Source organism: Solea senegalensis, linkage group LG12 (genome assembly GCF_019176455.1).
Source record: "Solea senegalensis isolate Sse05_10M linkage group LG12, IFAPA_SoseM_1, whole genome shotgun sequence".
In the NCBI taxonomy this organism is placed as follows: domain Eukaryota; kingdom Metazoa; phylum Chordata; class Actinopteri; order Pleuronectiformes; family Soleidae; genus Solea; species Solea senegalensis.
The window spans coordinates 18,349,811-18,373,588 of record NC_058032.1 but is presented as its reverse complement, the minus strand read 5'-3'; the positions used below and the strand labels follow the sequence as shown (position 1 = coordinate 18,373,588).

Below are 23,778 nucleotides of genomic sequence, written 5' to 3'. Positions count from 1 at the left end.
TCTCTCTCCCTCTCCCCTTCTTCTGTTTGTGTGTTTCCTGAAGGATCAGGCGAGCAGAAAGCGAAGTGCCGATGTGTCAGTAAGGCCTCTGGACTTCACAGGAGAGCAGGTAAGAGACCCATCACTCCATCTTTTCACCTACTTCCCAGTCATTCCTTTTTCTTCCTACAAGTGAGAATTATTTTTTTTTACCTGAACCTGGACTCTTTCTCTAAATGTTGCTGATGGATTTGGTCAGTGGCGACATGGGTATATATAGATGTGTTACCTGGTTACCTGGTTTTGTACATGTGTGTCACTATTACAGAAGAATGGACAAGTCTGTGTTTGTTTGTTTTTTTGTTTCTTCATTTCTTTTTTTCTAAGCAAAATGGCAAATTACATCCATCTACTTTGTAAACATGAGTGAAAGGACTTTGGGTTTGGACAACTGGACACTGAAACACATGCCATGACACATGTGGAACTGAATAATGGGCCAAATAAACATTAGATTATTCAATTAATCATTTGATTTAAAGAAAAAAAAATGAAGGAAAAAGCTCAATCAGTTAATGTGAACATACATATAACAATTTCTACTCCAATGACTGCCTAATTTGTTGTGTGTCACTAACCACAAGGTGACATCAGCCACAAGCATTTAGGCTCTGTGTGTCTGTCTGTCTGTTTGTGTTATTGCACTTCCCAATATGACCAACAGAGGCCGACAGAGGCTTGTTGTGTGAATGGGGTGAAGTCTGCCATCTCTGATTGCCTTGTTAGTGGACGTCATGACATATAAGCAGTTACTTTTATTCATTTTGAAGCCGTTCCTCTTTGCTCAACATGCTGTAAACCCTGCATTACATTCACTAGCTCTCATGTGCTGGAGTGTGTTGCTGCTCACTTGCAGTAACTTCACAGTCAAGTGTCATGTTGTAAAAAACTGTGTAGGAGAGATAATAAGTTGATAATCGAGCCGTTTTTCCCGTCCCTATGAACGATGGGTGTCTTCTGATGTTATTCAGTGATAAATATATGAATGAATTAGCCATGCTCCTATGTTTTTATGAGAGGAGAAATGATTGTCTAAAGCTGAATAGACAGTATGCTACAGAGTTATTTAACAAATTAAGTTAATATTTTTGATGTTGTCCTTCAAGGAGGCATTTAAAGATCAGAGCTTGTCATTGAGCATTTGCGTTGGACTCCATTAAAGATTCAGAGAAAACAGCGAAACACACTGCACTGTACCAGGGGTGTCAGATTTTTTAGGCCAATGTTTATCACAGCATGCCATCATTTTTGTTTCAAAGCCTCCCTCTCCATCTCTCCACCTCTCCTCTGCTGTCTCTGCTGATCCCAGCATGCCTCCTCCATGCTTTCCTCACTAGTTTCCTCTCCTCATCCCTCTCTCCATTGTTCACAGCATGGAGCTGCTTTCATTTCTAGTATCTCTCTTTCGCATCTCTCCATTTTCCCTCTAAAGTGTTACTATCATATCTCAGTTGGGGTTTGCAGGCTCACAAATTCACTGTGTCTCCTTTTGCTTTAGCTGTTTTCTGAAAACACTTTGTCTGTTTCTGCCTACAAAGTGGTTCCCCTCTCTGCCCTGATGTTGTTATGATCCTGTGGTATAATGAGAGGACCTCTTGACTTTTGCTTAATAGTAACTGTAGCTGTGGGAAATTAAAGTAGATAGAAACTAACAATTATCTTTGTGGAGCTTTTATAATCACAAACTTTTACCAAATTTTTATCTTCAACATGCAGTCTTGCTGGTCATTTTAAAGCGGAAATGTGCACGCTGTTTTTCTATACGGAGCTCCTCCTACAGTTAAGGAGTACATATTTTTACTAGTGCTCTCAAAATATTGAGAGATTAATTAATTATGATCTGTTATTAATTGATCTAATTAATCTCTTTTTTATTCTCACCTAAAAATGACTTAGAAAAGCCCTCAATTTTTTTCATTTAAATTCATCATTCCATTATTGTGGCAGACCAGAAGATTGATATACAACAAAAATGTGGCTTTTCTAAGTAATTTATTGTTTTAACAAACTTCAACAGATGCAGCCATTTACATTCCACTGTGGTCTTTTGTCAAACTCCAAATAATTAGAAAATACAAATCAAATAAAACATCAGGTCCATATTGATATTTGCCTGTCGACTAGTTCCACTTCTACCAGTACTACTACTTTTACTAGTTCCAGGCCGAGTATATTTTTTGACACCAAACTGCGCGCGTGCATTTCTGTGACGTAGCTCTGCAAAGGGTCAAGAAAGTAGCCTGTCGGTGGCAGACTTGATCATACGCGGGGTGTTCTCCTCCAGTTAAGATTGGCAAAGAGCTTTGCTATGGCTGCACTCGCGACTGGGTGCTTTATATTGACGTGTTAGGCAAACTCCTTCTTACACAGAAGGCTTACCACTTTACCTTTATGAACGGTGCCTTTCTTGCTTTCCTCTGACAACAGTTTTCTCTGCTTCTTTTTTCACCGTTTGTGTTTCTTGTGAACCCTCTATGAGACCTCCTGATTCTGAGGAGGGTTGGCGGCCCTGATCATGCAAAGCTGGTTTTCCACTAACAGACAGTTAGTCCCCACAAAACAAACCATTTAACCATCACAATGACTCTGTTACATTAGCTCTGCTTCAACATGCAGTTGTTCTTGTGTAGAAATACAGTTCAGATTAAATTACAGTCTCTTGGTGAGTTGTAGTTGTTGAGATGTTTGGCACAGTTGGAGACATCCGTCTACAGTCAGGTTGTGAACTGGTATTCTGAATCAATTTTAATTGCATTATGGTTTAGCAGCTTTAATTTGCGTAATATCAAGTAAACAAATGGCAGTTCAATAAAACTTTGCTTCTCTAATCAACAATCGACAAAATATATGATAAAACATGAGATGGACTAATTTGGGTGTCACCAAATACAGCAACTAGGCATTCTTGTTGGAGTTACCATTCTTCAGTAGTAATTATGGTAAATTGCAGAGGGCTGGCATGACTTGTTTTCTGTTGCTGTGAAAAACAGATCTTGCTCTGAGAAAACGGATGTGTTACAATGGCATGCTGAGTATTTCACTTCTATGTGTGTCCTCTGTTGTCCTCTCATTCCCAAGAAAATGGCATTAAATCTCAGTGTGTTTTTTTGCTAGGGCAGTATTCACTTGAATCTAACCTCAACCACTTGTCATGTGTCAGCCATGTTCACATTTTGGAAAGTGTGCACACCCAATTTTTAATTTCTCTCTCTTCTGCTGAATTGGGATGCACTACAAGGCTTGTAACAGTAAACAGGAAAGAATCTTAAACAGTTACTTGAACCACACACTCAGTGTGTCTGTGTGAACTGTGTTAAAGTACAGCACATGGAATAAGCCTGTATAGTTTGTTTATGTGCATCTTAGCTGCACTGTCAGGACAAACCCAGAGCTCAGTCTCGTCCTGATCTCCACAAACTTCAGCTAGTATTATGCCAGCTGCTTCACTGACTGCCATTATATCTCGATAATGTGTTGATCTGTTTTTTTTTCACAAAGAAGTGAAACACATCAGCTTCTGTCTCACTGTGTATGTTTGTGGCCCAAGCTTGACAATCCAGTTTGTGCTTTATGAGGTTTTTTCATGCATTTGTTGACAGACTTTGTTTCACAGAACATGGGAGTAGCCACTTTTTAACACATGCAGTCACAACATTCAACTGATTGGCACTGAAAACAACAATAATAATAAAAATAATAACAAATAATATAATATAATAAAACTAGATAAAGTAAGTGTTGATGGCACCTGTCAAAGTAAACATCAACATCCATTTATCTACCCTGCACAGCTTTAAAAATTATTGTTGCAATATTTTGACTCATTGGAAGCTGTAATATAATAATATTATTATTATTAATAATAATAATGATAATAAAGTGAAGTAAAATTTAGCTTTTTTATTTATTTATTTAGCTTATTTTTGTAAGTATGCTAATTATGTAACTTGATACTGATGTCCTTCAGCTAGAAATATGAAAACATTTTATTATACCTAATTTTGGAAAGAGAAATTATAATCAATTAAAAATGAAACTCGTGGTTAAGTTCAGTTCAGTTAGTTTAGTTCATTTGATTTGTTCACATAAAAATAGCTAATAAGCAAATTGAGAATGAGAGGCTTTGTATGAACAACGCTATTTATTACATTTATTCTTGCATACTTTATCCTCACAATACATGTTGACACTCCCAGGTCCTGCTCGTTTCTATATGTGCTTTTCATGTTTGCTACATAGAGAGCCGTGGCTCCAAAACAACTGCTTCAGACTAAGTCCCAGCCTCAGCTACAGCCACAGTCCAAGCCCCAGACTGTGGCCCAGCATCAGCAGCCCTCAGTGGCCAGAAGATCCCACCGCACCCTGCCCAAGGACCAAACCCAGCTCCTGTCGCTGCAGCACGACCACAGACACAGGGAGAGAGAGAGAGAAAGAGAGAGACAGAGGCAGAGAGAAAAGCCTGTGGCAGCTGTCCAGAAGCTAACAGCTAAAAGTGGGAGCACAGCAGCTGCTGCTGCTGCCGCTGCTGCTGCTGCTGCTGCTGCCGCTGCTGCTGCTGCTGCTGCTTCCTCGCCCAGCCGTCCTGCAAACAGCCAGCACTCAGCGGTAAAACCCTGCCATCCTCAGCCATCCAGCATCTAGTCACCTAGACATCCCACTTTTTCCACTCTCAGTTTCTCCTGCACAGTCTTCAAGTTTTTTTTCCTTGTGTGTCCTTTTTTCCTCATCCAGATTTTATGTTTTTTCCATCTTTACTCCCTTTACTCCCCTTTACTCCTCTTACTTGGTTTGTCCACTCTGTATCATTCTTATCTGAGCTGACAGATCTCATGAACTTAACAGTCACACAAGCCTAGATAACATATATCTTAGACAGACACTATTCAAATCAAGAAACAAGTGAGGGCAGAGTTGGGCACGTGCTCTACAGTGATGACATTCTCCCACCTGTGCCTTTTCTCCTTGTTACTCAAAAATCCTAATTTAACATTAAAATTTACTTTGAGGTTCTGACAAATGCATCAGTTTCATGTATGTTTTTCTCCATGTAAATGCATTATGGCATATGCTGACTACACGTGGTGCACACTGTCTATGCTCAGCACAGTACCTAAACTCAAAGTGTAATTTCCAGGAGGTATTGTCAAACTGCCAATTGGAAGGATGTTGGAAGTGTCTGCCTAAGGCGTTGTACGTTTTAAAAGAACAAAGTTTATTTTTGTTTTTGTTTTGATTCCAGATGTTTCAATAGATTTGTACAGTAAGCCATTTTATGTGTAAAAAAAAAAGTATTCTTTTACAAACGTTGGACTTTTAAAAGTAGAAAGTTACAGTTTATTTTAATTACCATCTACGTCAATCAAGATTTGTTATCTTAATCTAGCTTGATTTAGCTTTTTTATCTTTATTCTTTATCTCTACATTGTTTAAGACACAACACGCTTTTATTTAGCTATCTCACTATGAGGTAACTCATAGACATGATGCATGCCTTACCCTAACCTCCACCATCACAACTAAATGCTTAATTCTTAACCTAACCCTGACCATACTTAACTTGAAAATGTCCCTGCTTCCTACAGTTCATACTATTTTTGGTTCTCATAAGGATACACATACAAGTACACACACACACACACACACAGTCGTGCATATGTTTATGTGTGTTCTGTTTCAGATGGACGTCCAAGAATCAAACTTGGCCAGGCTGCTCTTGGCTGCTGGTCTTCCCAGCCAGGTGCACTCAAGGCTGGGCTCTGGGAGCAGCTCTAGTCCTTGTACACCAGCCATGCAGAGAGCTCATCTCAGCCAGGTAAACCAATTTTATCAAATCACTTTTTCCTTTGTATATACTCTAGACTACTGGGAACTATTTTGAGCTATTTTTCTCTCCTGTATTTACCGGGTTTAAAAGATTATAGTGTCAGTATTATAGGTTAACCAGGCATTTACTTTTTATTTTCCCAGAATGCCAATCTGCGGTCTAGTCGAGACACCCCTCACAGCAGCTCTATGTCAGATATGGCTCTTTCCCCCCTGTCCCCATTTTCTCCCATGTCCCTCAGTGATGATGTTTTCTGGGACCCGGCTGGTGCACCTCCCAAAGTGAGTAACAACTCTCCTTTTTGCTCCTGACCAAAGCTTTGGGGTTACAGGCGTTGACCACTGTCTGTTTTCTTCTCCTAAAAAAGGGAACTTGTTGCCATTGCACAGGATGCAGTGTGCATCATATGATGTTGGCAAATTTTGTTTGCACGTGAAGCCATTGAAGTGGTCAGCACATCACGGGGTTGGCATAATGTTGATATGTGTCTGTGTTTTGTGCTGGGAAGAAGGACGGTGGTTATTTTTTTCATGACATCAAAATGAACATGAAATTTACTTCACTTACATACTTGTACGTATTTTTATAATATCAGAAGTAGGGATGAGCATTTTTAGCAAAAATGCTGTTTGAACATTGGTATTATACGAGAAATATTCTTAACTCCAGCTCATGAGATCTAGTGAACATAATGCAGGATTCACAGTGTGCTGAGTTAATAGGAGCAGCTGATAAGATGCATTCAAAGACCTCTGTGGGATCTACAGCATGTTAAACTTAAAGATACATTCAAGCAGCTGCTGCTGCCACCCTGTGATAAAATATTCACCACAAAGAAGGTAGTCATTGCGTTTTTTATAAATGCAATCGCTGATAAAACATGTGTTTTGTATCTTTTAAATATATCATGATTAGTCACAGTAACTTTAGAATCAAGCGGATAATCAAATACTCATGCCCATCCTATAATCAAAGTGCCATTTTGTCAAGTATTCCTACTGGATTTTAGAGGTTGCTGGGTCCTAATCTACTTTGACATCTTTTGTTATCTTGCACATCACTTTTATTCATCTTGTACTTTGAGAAGTATACAAAGTTTCATCCAGTTAAGCACTGAATGATTCTTTTGATGCCCTGTCCCAACCCTACTTTCCATTTAGAGGTGGCGAGAAGTCAGAGAGTAGGCTGAATGCTCCATGTGTAGCTTGTTGTCATGCTGTTTCATAGCTGTTATGCCCATTCAGCACTATTGTCTACTCTAAAGCTGTGTTTACATCAAGGTATGGTTCACTTTGTTACCGTATGATACAGTTTGAAATGGTAAAGCCCTGGGTCAGGCTTGCGTTTTGACTGGGCCCGATGGCCACGTCAGCGAGATGCGTAGCGTGACGTCATACCGGTGCGATGACAACAAACAACGACATTGAACGCGACACAACATTTTTAACTAACTAACTTAACTTCTAACTAAAACCATCTCCTCATCTAAACACAGCTTACTTTCTCCAAAATATATCCTTCACATTCTCTCCCACCGCTCCTCCACTAGGTGTTTTACTAAGTGAATATGCTATTAGGTCTATTTACTAAACCAACAGCATATGGAGTTGATAAAGCAACTAATAACCACTTCAGAGAGGGGAGGGGAGCCCTTTAAAGCTGTCTGTTTTGCTATGTTATGCTGCTGAGCTAACAGGAGGCCATATGGAGTCGATAGAGCACTTAATAACTCACTACTCTCTCCTGTGACCTCAGTGTGGTGTCTAGAGCTGCTGTAATAGACTGGAGTGGCCTTATAAAGTGTTTAAAAGCAACAACAAAATGCACTTTAGAATTTTCACAGCTGTTTGAAATCAACCCAGTATACTGGAAGCTTTGTTGAGTTATTTGATTAAACAAAACTTTACTATCTCTGATTCCTCAACAAACACTGATTTAAAACAAGCAAAAAAAAAATAATCATCAAACATTTCATGCATGTGCCACAATAAGAGACAGGAAACACTGGGCGCCAAGCTTGCCGTGAGTATGTTCAGGAGGGACAGATGCAGGATGTGGGCAACTTGTCAGAGGGTGATGCATAGTCCCACTGCTCTCTTCCTGCTCTGCTGGGTGTGTCTTCCTCTGTTTTTGGGTCATGTGGCCTAGAAGATGAGAGTTTAAAAGGTCACCAGCTGGTTGGTAGCACAGAGTTTCAAAAGATTCATATGTTGAAACATCAGCTCTTTTCAACACTCGAATAGACTGATGTAGTATGGGTTTCATAATGATGCCTTTGTCATTCACCAATGCAATGTTGTCAAGGAAGGATGAGAAATGTTGATGACTCAGGTGATGTGTCCACACCATATGTAACGTTTGGACACAGTTTACAGAAAGCGTAGCTGCTGTAAATGTTAAATGTTAAATGTTAAAAAAACAAAAAACGCTAAAGCCAGATGTTCTCATTAGATTCCCTGTCATAAAAGTTTCCCACTTTTTTATTAAAGATTTTAGTGCACTTTGCTTTGCAGCTTTCCAGGCACTGTTAAGTTGTTATCCACATCATAACTGCAGAAAACTCCCTCTAATTAGCAGAGCCCCCTTTGGGTAAGACTTGAAATCCTTGTTAAGAGCTCTTTAGAATGTGAAAACAAGAGGTGAAGACCACCAGGAGGCTGCCGTCTTTGACTGTTCATTAACTACATGTTGCTAATAAGTCTGGTAAACTCTTACCCCCGGTCTGTGTCATGTGTTACTACAGGTGCCAGAACGCACTACCTCCAAGTTCTACTGTAGAGAGTTGGTGATGGGACACAAGAGGGCGGCTTCAAGGTACAGTAGGCTGCACTGTATTCACTGTGCACACACACTCAACAAAGAGACACTCAGTACAAAGAGACTTGTGACTCTAACAAGAGCTGAGTTTTCTCTTTCTCTGTTTTCACAAAGCTTCTTTGTTGCCGCGTGATTAAAGCTACAGGGAAACATCCTCCATCAGTATTTAGCAGCGTAGATTATATTTTTCTTCTGTTTTAATTCAATTTGTGTGATTATACAATATAAAACAGTTACAGTCTTTATTGTAGCTTGAGAATAATTTTCTTTTACTTATAACACTGTTGAGCATCAATCTATTGAAACAAAGCCATTTGCATTCGTCCACCAGCTGCTCTGCTAATAACACATCAAAACAAATCAAATTTTATCTGTATTGCACCATTTCACAACATACAGTACATTATCCCGAGGCACGTTTCATAGTAAGGCAGAGACCTTACAAGATTATAGAAAGTAGCGAAGAGAAACCCAGCTGTTCACACAACAATTCACATGTCACAGTGATGTTCGCATTACTTCCCCTTGCTGGTTTCATGTAATTAACTACAAAACACTGTCTTATTACAGTGCGGTACTTCTACACTCACAGGCTGATTTAAAAAGTAAGCATCAGCTCAGCTGGTTGCCCAAAGCTTCAAATATATAGGTATAGTTTGCATTTGTTCGATATAATGGCACCAGTATGAAGAGTTGCCCCAAATACATTGTTATTTTTCATCTTTGGTATTATAACCCTAGGTTTTTATCAAGATGGTGGTTTATGTTACATTATTACTTAGCATACTGGCATATAGTATTAGAGGACAATCTGTCACGGGTAAATTAGATTAGTTGAGCTTGGATGATCTCTTTTGATCATGTGGAAGTAATGGTGAGAAATGTGGGTCATTGAGCAGCATGAAGGATTTATCATTAATATGTATAGATCATATCTCAATCAACTCCTTCCTTGTACCATTGTGTCGTCACACTGCATGTGCGCGTGTGTGTGTCTCCATCTAGTGGCGGTCCAGTGTCTGGTGCAGATAAAGGAGGGAGGTCTGTATTCCAGGGAGACTCCTCGAGCAGCAGCAGCAGCAGCAACCACCCAGGTCTGTGAAGCCTTGACTCGGCTTCTTTCAATGTTTTTTGCTGTATGAACAGTCAAACCTGTTGTTGTCTGCTGTGTGCCGAGTAACAGTCAGACCTCATGTTCTTTCATCTTGGTTATTTGACCTAAGTCATTGGTTTCCTGTTCAGCCGACACACCCCAAACGCACATTTTTGGAGTCAAGAACACACACACACTGCACACCCTAGACTGTATTTCCATAAATACACACACAAACTATACACAACAGGCAAGCAGTCACGCCCAACCCTCCACGAACGTCACTAGCTCTAAACACACAACAGAGTAATACGTTCCTGTGTCTACGGAAAGAAAGAGATGTTTCATTTATTTCTTCTGTGCTTAGAAGCAAGGAAACTGCTGTTGCAGCAGTGGGGAGCGATAGAGAGCAGAGAGAAGGACCAGGGAAAATGTGTTTGCAAAGTCGTTCTCAGTGTGTATTTAGGAGGAAAAAAGATTTGAAATCGCCCACACAGTTTGGCCTCTGGCCTCAGCCATCTTTGTTTAGAGCGACAGATGAGAGATTCTCCTGGAGACTCATGCAGCTTCACTGTGGTGAATAGTCTTTTGTCTGCTATTTCTGTAACTGAGAAAAAGCTGCAGCAAAAGATTATGATACCATGTTGTGGCCAGCAAATCTATAAATATGACCAACATTATCTTGTTTAATCAATATATTTTAAAGAATGGATCAAATTATAGCAAAGAAGTATCACTAAGGTCATCTCACCTTAAACGTGACTCTGATCTGGTTCATTGTTTTGTTTTTTTACAACATCCTGTTGCTTTTGTGATAGGTTACTTCAAGCTGGAGAGTCCTCTTCTGCATCACCGTCTACAGCAGCACAGAAACACACAAGAAAACATAACCAGTGGACATACACAAGTAAGTGATGCTGCTGTTGGGTGACAGATATACGAGCCCATAAAAAAATGCAACTCTTATTTTAACAGATAAGATAACCTATAAGGAAGAAGATGAAATGTTTTCACCAAGAAACCTACTGGTATAGTGTAACGTTTAAAATGAAATAGAATGTGATGCTTGCAACTCACTCAAAAACATTGGGACAATTTGCTGAAAGGTGATACAGTGAAATCTGTTCTGGAAGGGTAACTGGTTACAGCAGAGGACATGAAATTGAAATGAAACAATGATTGGTCATTTCCTTCCTCTTCCTGACCTAGCGTCACCTCATGTACTCACACTGTGCCTCACTTCAATCGCACAGGCTGTCAAATCTGGTCCCGTCCGCCTGAACAAAGCCACAGAATACTCGTCCTCCAGTGATGAGATCAGTAGCAGTGATGAGGAAGAGAGGAGCAGGTGAGATCTTCATCATCAGTATAATATTTGCTTTTTGATCATTGTATTGTTTCAAGCGTTGAGCAGTTTTTTGAACTAGTAGAGAATTGGTCTGAAGAGTCACACAGAATTCTGCTGAGCAAGCTTACTGTATAAGTGGAAACAGTTTCTGCACACCACTAAACTCCAGCTACATTTACTCTTCTGACAGCTTTAAAATACAGTAATTGTTAAAGGTAGGTTCATGTCTCCATGATGGGTTTACTGGGCCATCCACAGCTGAATATTTAAAATAGGAACAAACCAAATCTGTCATTGAATTACATTTTATAGTCTCACAAATGTGGGGAAGAAAAGCAAATAGTATTATTATCATAATATATTGCATTTGTTTTCCTGCTTATGGTGAGATAAAACTATTAGAGTCTTTATTATTTTTGACATTAATTAAATCTCTCCTGGTTCTGCTGCCAAGTCCAGTAAGTTAAGCTACCTTTATTTTTATGTTATATCTTATTCATAACTAATAATTGCAACATTTGAAGTCAGACTCTCTTCTTCTTCTGCCTGTGCTTCAAGGTCTGGTCTGTGCAATGGAAAAGGGAAACACTTCAGAGGAATCCCTGACGGTATCGTCCTGCAACCTCACCACAATCTCCACCAGGTACCCTGCTCACACACACTCACACACAGAGGGAGAAAGAGAGCATTTGGATTCATATTTCTGGTTATTACCAGTCTTTTTGTAGTAAGCTTACACTTACATAACGTTATGCATAACGTGCGCTATAGCTGGTTTGTCCATCAAAGCTGCTTCTGCAACATGGCAGCGCCAGACGGTGGCCTCTGCAAAGCAAAGCCCTGCCAAAAGTTATATATTTAAGCTACGAAAACCACAGTGATTTAATTTAAAAGCTTTTATACACTTAAAGAAACATACCTCTGGGTAGTGTATTACATTTCCGCCAATAAATCCTCCTAAATGTTACACACTGGACCTTTAAATTAAAAACAAAGTAAGGAAGACAGGAGCAAAGAGGCTGTTTCGACTGTTCAGTCACTCCTTCACAAGCCTTCAGTTACACTGTCCCCCTTACTAAAATGACGTATGTGTGCCTGTGTGGTTGTGTTATACAGACCTCACGGATGGGTTCAGATGATAACTACCTGCTGCCAGACCTTCTGCAGAAAACCTCTCCCTCCAGTCCTACCCGTAATGCACTGGGGCAACAGCCACACACACATGAACTCAGCTACTCGCAGTTGCCCACAGCCCCTCGATGCGCCACACATCAGGAACTCAATGCAAATCTGGTAGGAATCATTTACTACAAGGACAGGCACAAGGAGACAGACATACTTGGCTATAAACACACAAACAGCATATTGACATTTGTCAGTCATTTATTTCATGCCTTATTTCTCCCAGTTATCCTTCAGTTCGCACTACTGCAGCGGTTGTGTTCAGAAATGATATATTCTATCAATACATCCATGGTCAACAACTACTGATTCTGCTTCTGAGTTCAAGTTAAAGCCATGTGTCAGCTTTGGAACTTCAGGAATTTTGCTGGACCTTATGAAGACATATCATTTTCATGATAACAGGGTGAATGACCGAAGGAGACCAGAGACAATTCTCCATTCAAGTTCAAATATCATTTGAGATCACTGTGTTTTGTCAAAGCAATTTAAATGTCAGAAGGAATAACTCAGCAGTTGCACCAGCTACATTTTTACACTAGAGGGAAATGGCAGCACAGTTTAGGTGCACTCTAATTTGTAATGACATACTGTAATACGCGTTTCCTTTGTCCTCAAAAATAAAGGTTTTTAAACTTTTTATATGAACATTTTAGAAAAATTAATCAATCCAAAATGTGATATGAAATAAATGTCTGTTTTGTTGTTGTTGTTCTCATCAGGCTGCTGGCAGTCCTCATGGCAAAAACACCTCCTCATCTTCCTCTTCCTCCTTCTTGTCCTTCATCGATCCAAGATTGATCCCCATATCTTCACCACAGAGCCCAAGTGAGTACATTTACATGCATCCACAACAATACACTGTATGGAACACAGTTGCTGTGAGGTAGTCATGAGACGGAGCGAGGGAGATGTTTATTTAGTTCTTGTTTATTGTGTGTCCTTGTGTAGCAGGCGGTAAGGATGAGCCAGTCAAGCGAGAGAACCACAGGAAAGGCTCTGTGGTGAACGTGAACCCGACCAACATTCGACCACAGAGCGACTCTCCAGAGATCCGCAAGTACAAGAAGAAATTCAACACAGAGGTTCTCTGTGCAGGACTATGGGGTTTGTAGTTCATATTGCTTTTTTTTTTTTTACCTTGAAATATATACATGTTATATACAGCCTGCTGTTTGTTGGTGTATAAAGATTGTCTCTGTTTTGTGGTGTAGGTGTGAACTTGTTGGTGGGGACAGAGAATGGTCTGTGGCTACTGGACCGAAGTGGTCAAGGGAAAGTCTACTCTCTCATCAGCAGACGAAGGTTTCAGCAGATGGACGTGCTGGAGGGTCTTAATGTTCTCATCACTATATCAGGTAAATGTTATGTAGGATGCACTGACATAACTCCAAATAGCATACAGGGTCTACAATTTTCTGTCTTCTTGTTTGATGTAGATTCTTCTGAAATCTGTCAATGTTCTGGCCTTGCAAAACCTAACATTTCATTTGATTATGCCATCTAAACTTATCAGAAATCTTACCCCAAGCTGTGACTCACAGCAAGGACACGGAGAAATAAATGTGAGATAAGTGAAGTAAAGAAATCCTGCAGAGTTTCAACACAGGAATGCACAGCAAAACAAGTCGAATCTTTCCCCAGTTAATACAAGTGATTCATTCCTGTTTGTTGTGTATTTGTTATTGTTTAGTACAGACCTGTGTGTGTCTTTACATAATTACTACACATAAATTAATCATCATCTAAGCAACTCCACCCCTCTCTGTGTGCAGGTAAAAAGAACAAACTCCGCCTGTACTACCTGTCCTGGTTGAGGAACAAAATCCTCCGTAACGACCCAGAGGTGGAGAAGAGACTAGGTTGGACTTCAGTAGGTGACCTGGAGGGTTGTGTCCACTATAAAGTGGGTAAGTGAACATTGGTTCACTGGTTAAGTGCTGTCGACTGTGAAGCACAACACATGAATCACTTCTTTTAAGGCACATTCATGCACCTCAGATGTATTACCTTTAAATGTGTCACAATGTCTTTGTTTTTCAGTGCGTTACGAGAAAATAAAGTTTCTAGTGATTGCTCTGAAGAACGCTGTGGAAGTGTACGCCTGGGCCCCGAAACCCTACCACAAGTTCATGGCCTTCAAGGTTGGTTACATTTCAGAGTATTTCACTTACTGACCTTTATTCTGATTATAGTATTATTATTTATTATTATTGTTTATATTATTGTATTGATTATTGTATACACACCACATGTAATTAGTTAGTGGCACCAGTTTAGGTGCCATTTAGTGTAAAAATAATGCGTTCTAAGGACAACATTTCCACTTCTGTCAGCTTGCGCAGCTCTACTCTCCTCCCCTCTGAATTATTGTATTCCTGTTTGAAAATATATCACTGTAATTTAAAAACGCTGTAAACCGCCCAGCACTAATAGACACACATTCATACTTTGTCCATGAATCCATCCCTTCATCCATCGTCTGTTTGGCTTCACAATGTTCTTCTCACAAAGTTACACTAGAGTCTGCATCAGGTAAAGTATGCCAATTCCAGTCCAGTTAAAGGCACGCTACATTTTTTTTTGTCAAAAAAGACAACAAATAAGATGGTAACCACCACAAACACCCTCACCACTCAAACAATAAAAAGACGCCTGGTGAGAAATTGTCTCAATTAAAATGGAATGTGAGATTGAGTACACGTGTGTGCAGCGCTGGACTGACGCGGACCGTCGTTTTAAATATGGACAAAACTGCGGCCGTGTGTGTGCATGTGGAAATGCCTAACCCATGGTAAACATAAGCCTGGCCTAACAGGCTTACAATGTTGTCTTCTGTCCTTCTGTCTCGCATATCTAGGACACTGATAGACAGAGACGACAAACTATTAGGGTCATTTTCACAAAGAGACACTTCCACATACACACACGGCATGACACATCCCAGCTGAACAGAGCCGTGTCCCATTTCTTCTTGTCCCTCGTGGTGTGGGCTACTTTTTTGCTTCTTCACTACATAGTTTAACCCTCTCTCTTCAGGAAAGACTAGAAATACACTTGTTCTGAGGTGATACAGTAGCATGTCCATCTTCTGAAAAATGCTCCTCAGACTCTCATAAGATGTTCACATTCTCCCCATCTTCACAAGTCACGTTCTGAACAGTATGTGTGTTTGTTTATCCAGTCGTTCAGATCTTTGCCTCAAAAACCACTGTCTGTTGACCTGACTGTGGAGGAAGGTCAGAGGTTGAAAGTCATCTACGGGTCTCTGTCCGGTTTCCACGCCATTGATGTCGACTCTGGAACACCATACGACCTATACTTGCCTACACATGTGAGACTTCTCTCTCTTTCTCTCTCCCAGGATGAATTGATTCGGCCTGATTAGAATTTGTTTGCCAAATTGACAAAGGTCAAGTGAAATGCTTGTGTTTTTTGTTGGTTTATTTGCTTCACAAATACTTTGAGCAAATAGAGTACAGAAGATGGAATATCTAGGTCTGTCACAGCACACGCACTTTGCCTCAACACTTCAACTTCACAAGTTATTTGAGCCTTGAAAGCAATTTATTTAAACGAAAACTACAAATGTTACAAATACTGGTAATATCTGTGTCACCTGTATTTTAATAGAAAATGGAAACGGGGGCATATGATTCATACTGTGTGTACTGCAATGTAAGGTTTTATAAATAACTGGGCCTGAAATGAGCTTCCCCTCGTTCAAAGACAAGCAACCACCACTGCAGTAAATGCCATATAGTGATTTGTCAATGTCTTTGAAGAGTAGGCAGGATTTTTTTTTCATAAAAATACCCCATCTGTTACGTATTATTCAATATTATACATTAATATGATAGAGAATATTTTCTTTAACACCAGCTGTTTTCTCTCTACTCGTCCATCTCACATCACCCCTCTCTCTCTCTCCCTTCACTCAGTCCCTCAGGTCGTTCTTCTCTTCCTTTTCCTCACCCTCCTCCCACCCATTTCTCTCATGTGTTCCTTTATCTACCTTGCTCCACTCTCATCCCACTCAATCTATCACTCTTTTTCTCTCTTTTTCTTTCCTGTTGCTACATCTCTCTCTCTCTCTCTCTCCCCCTCCCTCCCTCGTCTGGGCAGGATGTTGTTTTTTGATCTGTGGGTTTAAAAACTGATCGGGTGAAGCCTCGGTCAAAGGCGGCTTCTGTGGCTCTTGTTGGTACACTAGCGTTTTGTTTTGTTCTGTTCTTTTTGTGAATTTGTGAATGCAACATCTCAAGAATGTCTCGTGGTAATCCTTTTAAATTTGACACAAGCATCCACTTGTGATACTGTTGCACAGTTCCAGTTACATTCACTTCCACAATTTTACTCTTGAGAGTTCAGTTCTTTAAAGACACACGGATAAAAAACGATCAGAAGACTCAAATCTACAATACCTATACCTATAGAGGGCAGCAGAGTGAATGAATCCTGGAATATATTTGTGGCATGGCGTTAACACCCACCTCTACATACGTCAACCATGTGGACCAATGGCCCACTGCTGGTACAATTAGAGACGGTGCTGGTGATATTGTTTTTCTCTTGCTGTATGTGGGCAGACCAAGCTCTCCATGAGTCATATTTAGCTCTAGGAACATCCTGGTAATTATGTTTTTAGCTGGAGACTCAGGAAATCACAAAACTCAACATATTTGGAATAGTTTTTAGCCTGTCGTCATATATAAGCATTTTTACATTCATGTCATGGAGTATATCATATCCTTTTATCTCCAGTGCATTCACACAGGGATGAGTGGGTGGCTGTGGAAGTGTTTTACCTGGTCACTGAGAAATCCAATGTCACTTATAGCTCTTGTTACCTTCCCTTAGAACAGGGGTGTCAAACATACGGCCCGGGGGCCAGAACCGGCCCACCAGAGGGTCCAATCCGGCCAACAGGATGAATTTGTTAAAATCTAAATCTCTTCCAGATACCTGTGACTAAATGTTTGTGCCTTTATAGAGCCAGTGTGCTGTGTAAATAGCACATTTAGGCACGATATTGTTGAAATTGCACTTATATTTCTCAAGAAACTTCATGTTTTGCAAAAATATCCTTCATTAAATGTAAAACAAAGGAGAAAAAGGCAAGGAGTTCTTGTTGTTCATAGGTTATTATTTTACTATTTTTACTGGTCCGGCCCACTTGAGATCAAATTGTGCTGTATGTGGCCCCTGAACAAAAATGAGTTTGACACCCCTGCCTTAGAATGTAACTTTTTGCCTTTTATTTTCGTTTATCTTGCTCCGAGTGTGGAAATGCTTATTTTTTCCCACTTTCTCATTTCCTGTCTCAGCTAATGTGTTAGTGCATCACAAACGAATGTGTCCACTTTGTAAACAACAGGCTAGCCACTTGCTTTGCAGATTTACTTGTGGTGTGTAACCGGGTTGCAGACCTTAATAGGCGTCTCCCCCTCAGGTTGTGGTTTTCCCACTGTGAGACTGACTCGGCTATAAGGCTTGTCGTGGGTCACATCTTTTAAAACTGAAGGGTTGTGGCTACTGAACTCTCCTTTATATCATCTTTCATAAATGATCTCCTGTAATGGCGCCACTCGTCACCCCCGTGCAGCCAGACTGGTTATCACCTCAGCTGCTCTCAGTTTTCCTTCAACTGCAGGGGCCACTGGTCTCGGTCAAGAGCCTCCCTCCCCCTCCTGCTTCAACAGGGTCAGCTACTCATGTTGCCTGCCAACTCCCCTCCAACACTGCCAGTTACTCCCTGTGCCTGTGTTCAGTGACTCCATTGTGAGATTTGTTAAACTACTGTCAGCTGTAAAATTACATGAATTATACACTTTTCAGCTTCTTAAATGGGAATATTTTCTGCTTTCCTTGCTTCATATGACATAGAAATCATTTAAACTTGTGGGCAAAATAAGACATATGAGAACATTGTCTTTTTTTAACATTTTGTGAACCAAACAAGTACGATGAATCAAGAAAATAATCGTTAGTTGAAGCCAGAAATAACTTCAAGTGACTGTGCTGGAAAATATCCATTTGCATCATAAACCTTATTATACACATATGGTGCATGATTTCACTTCCTGCACATGCACACGCAGATCACTTTCCTCTGCAGAGAAACTCTGTGCAATTTTAGTAACAACCTATGGCACTTGAATGGTTTATTACGTATCACAACCAAAACTGAGAGACTAAGTAAACCCCTTTGGAAATGTGTGTTTTGCATAATTTGTCTTGCTTTTCAAAGGACACGTCTTTCACACGCACACATGCACGCATTAATTTGCTGTCGCAGCTAAAATTAAGTCTGTGTGTGTGTGTGTTTGTTCACGTGTGTGTCCTGACCGACTCTTGCCCCTGTTGTTTCTTTTTTTTCTCCCTCACTTGTCCTCTGGTATATTAAGCAAGTCTGCACACATCTGCTACACTGGTGCCTTATGCTGCTACTGCTGCACGATCATTGCTTCTCTTTCTCTCCCACATATACTTTCAAGCTTCAACTCAACACTGTCTCTTACACACACACACACACGCACACACACACACACACAGCTAGTCATATTTTTAAACCCACTCATTTATATCTCAACATGCTCATAGTTCACTTTCCTTGAGAACCCTCGTGGACACTTCACACTCTCAGGATTCTTCACGCCCATTCACACACACGCACTTTCTCTTTTTTACATTACACATCTTGCCACACATGCACACACACACACACTGACTTTCATACACAACGCAGCACTCACCCACATAAAGCAACACACACACACACACACAAGCATCTTCCCTTGTTGCCTGCTATGTAACGATGCTGATTCCGAGGCAGAGGATAAAGATTGCGTTGCGTCTGTGGATGCCTGTTCTGATGCTCAGGATCGTAGTAGCTCACACTCTGGTAATGTACAAAACATGATTGACAAGGATCTATATTTGTCTCCTGTTGATAACTTAGCACAGGACACTGCCGAACTCCCCTATTTTCTGGTGAAGCTTTGTTGTTGCGCGGACTTGTTGAATGGGAATTCTCTGTTGTGATTCACTCTGAGTAGTTTTCTTTTTTCTGTCGAGTAGAAACATGTTGCTGCTTTGACAGAGGTTGATAGTTTTGTGCTGATGAAATTTCTTGATTTTATTTCTTGAAGCGTTTATTTATACACATGTCTATTGCTTGTGTACTATCTATATTATATATGAATAAATATGATAATTGAATTGTAATGTTTTTCAACTGATAAGACAGATTTTATTATAATGTATATATTTTTTAATTTGTTGAGCAGAATTTTTGCCTAATGATAAGTACTTTTAAGATTATTTTAAGGCTTTTGTCACTTCCTACAATTACTCTAAAATGTATTATAAAAATAACTTTGTTCAAATGGACATTCAGTTTCCCTTTTTGAGAAGAAGCACATACACTTCTTTTTTAGGAAAAAAGCTCCTATTTCCCACTTAAATCTGTTTATTTTACACATTTAAAGAACAGTTTTTCTTTGCCTTCGTAGTCTAGTACCTTCTACTCTTCACATTTTATTGTTTTTTTTAATAGAACTGTCATATAATATGAAATCCTTCTTCTTTGGTTTCTACAACCACAGACTAAATTAAACACCCCTAACTGTTTGAATGTGCAGTGTTTCATTTTATTTCTTTTATTTTTTTTAATAGATCCAGGGTTCCATTCGTCCACATGCCATCATTATTTTGCCAAACAGCGCAGGAACAGAGGTTCTGGTTTGCTATGAAGACGAGGGCGTCTACATTGACACCTACGGACGCATCACCAAGGATACAGTGCTGCAGTGGGGGGAGATGCCTGCATCAGTTGGTAAATTTCATTCAGACAAATACTTAGGGCTTTACCAACCAACTCAAATAGGAAATTACACATAGACAAAACAATCAGCATACACAATTAGCGTGGTTTTGCATATTTTTAGATAGTTATTCTTTCAACCAGCACAAGTTACTAAATGCTCTGTACACTGTCTCTACGGCACTGATTCTAGATCAGGAGCTTTCCTTAGCACCAAGGACTTAACCTGAACCAGATTGAAGACAGATTTAGGACAGGGTTTGCTAAATATAAAATGGCAGTGATTTTGTATGTGTATGTGTGTTGGCTTCAGTAAATGGGTCGTTCTTCTAGGATAAAGATCTCATATTTTCTCTCTCCCCCTCTGTCTCTAGCCTACCTTCAGTCTAACCAGGTGATGGGTTGGGGAGAAAAGGCCATTGAATTGAGGTCTGCCAACACAGGAAACCTGGAGGGTGTTTTCATGCACAAAAAGGCCCAAAAACTCAAGTTTCTATGTGAGAGGAATGACAAGGTAGGAGTTGCACATAATGTCATTTTCAAAATTTTCTAAATGTCCCTTATTCATAGTATTACAATCATATTATTAATTAAACAATTATAAAGTTTTAACAAATAACCGTGGACCGTGTATAGCACTTTTGCAATATACTATTTTTACTAAAGCTAAGAGTCCCATCAGAAATTTAAAAAAGGATTTTGTGGTGAGACAATTGATTGAAATTAAACATTTGTAATTGTTCATAAACCTGAACGTCTCTGTTGCTGCAGATATTCTTCGCCTCGGTGCAGTCAGGAGGTAGCAGTCAGATTTACTTCATGACTCTTGGACAGAACTCGCTGTTCAACTGGTAATGACTGGAAGGGTGAACTCTCCGATCAACTGTTGATGTCTGCCATGATCATGCTGGGTTCTCCCAGTGATGCCTTTGCATATTTGTGTGGGCGGACGTTGATCTCCATGGGCAGAAGACACCATGGAAGGATCAACTAAATACTCCTGGATCCATTACTCCTGTCTTCTTTTCATCTCTCCAGCTGCAGAAAATAATGCTTGAGCCTGAAACTCTGCTTCTTCTTCAGCTGAAACGGCACAAAAATCAACAGTTTGTCTGTGAAGAGTCAGATCATGTGAAAAGCAGCGTTGACTTTGCCTTGGATCTGTCTCGCCCAGATATTTGGGTCCTGTTTTATCAAAATCCACCTGGATTCAAACTGAAGGATTAATTCAGTTGATTCCTCATCAGAGCCACACCACTGGTCAACATCTGGCCTCAACACTCATCTTTGCGTCTGAACAAAAACAGGAGTGCGTTCATTTTGTTCCACATTCAGCACCACTTCATCTTCCCTGAACCTTCCATTGAAACTGTGACTCACTCATTATGTGTTGTTTGTCAGTTATTCACTCATACTTGCTTCTTCGGCTGTGGAGCATTACTTGATGCACAGCTGATGTTCTCATCAAGACGAGAAGCATTTAGTGCGCTTCTCTACTTTTTTTTAACTGTTCCCTGATCCATCTTCATGAAAGCCGTCACTGTGTGCAAAGCAACAAAGACTAGAACGGACACTGTCAACCTCAATCCCGGACATCATCTCATCATTTCCAAGTCTGTGTAGGGATCAAAATGTGGACTTATAACAGTAAGTCATTCCACCTTTTCACGACCATCACGACCCTGTGTCATTATAGATCCAATCAGTTGTATTTAACTGTATCATTAGCGATAATTATACTGTCAAACCTAATAATGAGAACAAATGTCAGGATTATTAGGTTGAGGGACCATTGAGAAGAAACAGTTCTCTTAGATTATCAGGTCGTGCTTTTCCAAATTTTCCAAACTGCAAGTTAACTCCTTTCTCTGCTTAGCCTTAAATCAGCTGCAAATTAGAAAAAAATATATATTTTGGGATTCCTTGGTACCATTTCTTTTAAGTCCAAGTGTCAGTATTCACTCTGTTCACAGATCTGCTTTATTGTATTTTAGTCTTTGTAGAGCTGCAAGGACCTACATTCTGTATAAAGGTATACACAAATACAAGTTAACTCCATCTAAACATGCAGTGGGTGATAGAGCGTTTGATATCTTGGATCTACTCTTTAAAGCCTATTAGATGTACAGTATATTATATTGTAAAGCACTGTTTTCTAAGTAATGTATAATTCACAAGTCATTTTATGTACAGTATGTTTACAGAACTGTAGGCTTATGAATGTGGAATTCTATCCCAAAACAGAGTTGTTGTGGTCTTATAAAAGCTGTAAGCATGGACATGAGCTGTACCGACATGTCCAGGTTTATACACCTGGCTGACATGTTCAAGATCAAATCATGTGAAGTCTGTTTGGTGATTGATTTTCCTCCTAACATGTTTATTTCAGGCTCTTTGCACAATTGCCACCTTGTACATGACTTTCTGTAATATATCATAACCTGACATGGTTTCTATGTTTCAACATAGGAAACGTCTAAAGCCATCTTGCAGTCAGTATTTTAGAGATGACTTTGGCTTCAAACTTGTTTCCGACACAACCCAACATGGGACACACACTTGAGATTTTTATTTTATTTGTTAACCAGGATCTGAAGAGATGAAGATAGGATCGAAGGGGTTGTTTTAATATGTAGATTGGTTTTGTTATTTACACAATGATCTTCAAAACAAGAAACCAAAGATTGAGACTTTGATAGCGGCCCCCTTGAATCTGTGTGAGAAAAAGTTGAGGGGAAAAGTATACTGTGGAAGGAAGTATGGCTGAGTGGCAGCAACTATGGGATGGGGAGATGAAAGGAAGACATCTACATGCAAAAGGAATACAAAAGAGCAGGTCACAGGTGAAGAATTGGGTATAGCATCTTAAAAGGAATGATGAGGAAACATCTGACACTGTCAGGCACATGTGACTGTACAGCACGTCATTATTGGCTGTAAAAAAAAAAAGTGAATCAGAGAGAAAGGACATGATGGAGGTACTGAGACGAGCAGGGATGACAGGAAGTTAAGTCTGTGTTTGAGTGTGCTGGGAATGAGCAGGGTAGAAAGTCACAGAAAGAATAATGAAGTGGGTAGATGCAAGCTGCCATTAAACCCCATAGAAGAAGAGGAAAGTTTAAAATGAACAAATAACCATTTAACACCTTAACAATGTTGAAATGTTAGAGCCTTAACAAAATACAAAGTGTATATCACATTATTATAAATGGACAAAAGACTCCAAAACCCAGGACTGATGCTAATACTCAACAAATATGCAAATGTGTGTTGCTAGCAGTGTTTTTATTTGAATAACGTCCATGTATGTCTAGACTTAAACTGTGTAAAGTCTGGTGGAAGTGAAGAAATCATAATTTTTTTTACCTTCAAATGTGAATTTTCAGTTTAGTTTCTCATTATTTTAGACTTTGTTTTCCTTAATCAAATGTAGCTTAAAAAGCTAAGTTAGCCATGCATTATTCTCTATATGGTTCTCTATGTGATACTTAGTCTTGACTATCGACAACAGCAGTAAATGTTTTACTTGTAGTGATGCTTAACGTTTGATTTTCAGTGTACAGCTGGTTCTGTCAGACTAATTTAAACTGGAAACTGTCTTATTGCTGAGTCGCTGCATACAGGAAGTAAATTAATGTTAGCTAACATGG

The 23,778-nt window shown here is 39.7% G+C and overlaps 1 protein-coding gene across 4 annotated transcripts in view; it reads left to right on the top strand.

The window, feature by feature from the left end:
- si:zfos-2326c3.2 (misshapen-like kinase 1) overlaps window positions 1–23,240 on the top strand; it is a 59,043-nt gene extending 35,803 nt beyond the window's left edge. For 2 of the 4 annotated variants that reach the window (XM_044039511.1, XM_044039510.1), the window contains exons 15-33: window positions 44–109; window positions 4,279–4,644; window positions 5,717–5,851; window positions 6,007–6,144; window positions 8,607–8,677; window positions 9,686–9,774; window positions 10,592–10,680; window positions 11,027–11,121; window positions 11,680–11,764; window positions 12,238–12,414; window positions 13,026–13,131; window positions 13,255–13,410; window positions 13,518–13,661; window positions 14,079–14,213; window positions 14,347–14,447; window positions 15,488–15,637; window positions 19,981–20,140; window positions 20,503–20,642; window positions 20,900–23,240. In XM_044039511.1, coding sequence (XP_043895446.1) covers window positions 44–109; window positions 4,279–4,644; window positions 5,717–5,851; window positions 6,007–6,144; window positions 8,607–8,677; window positions 9,686–9,774; window positions 10,592–10,680; window positions 11,027–11,121; window positions 11,680–11,764; window positions 12,238–12,414; window positions 13,026–13,131; window positions 13,255–13,410; window positions 13,518–13,661; window positions 14,079–14,213; window positions 14,347–14,447; window positions 15,488–15,637; window positions 19,981–20,140; window positions 20,503–20,642; window positions 20,900–20,983 — 2,487 coding nt within the window. In that variant the 3' untranslated portion in view covers window positions 20,984–23,240. The remainder of the gene's footprint in view (window positions 1–43; window positions 110–4,278; window positions 4,645–5,716; window positions 5,852–6,006; window positions 6,145–8,606; window positions 8,678–9,685; window positions 9,775–10,591; window positions 10,681–11,026; window positions 11,122–11,679; window positions 11,765–12,237; window positions 12,415–13,025; window positions 13,132–13,254; window positions 13,411–13,517; window positions 13,662–14,078; window positions 14,214–14,346; window positions 14,448–15,487; window positions 15,638–19,980; window positions 20,141–20,502; window positions 20,643–20,899) is intronic. The other 2 variants (XM_044039513.1, XM_044039512.1) reach the window with 2 other exon arrangements.
- The last annotated feature ends 538 nt before the right edge of the window (window positions 23,241–23,778 follow it).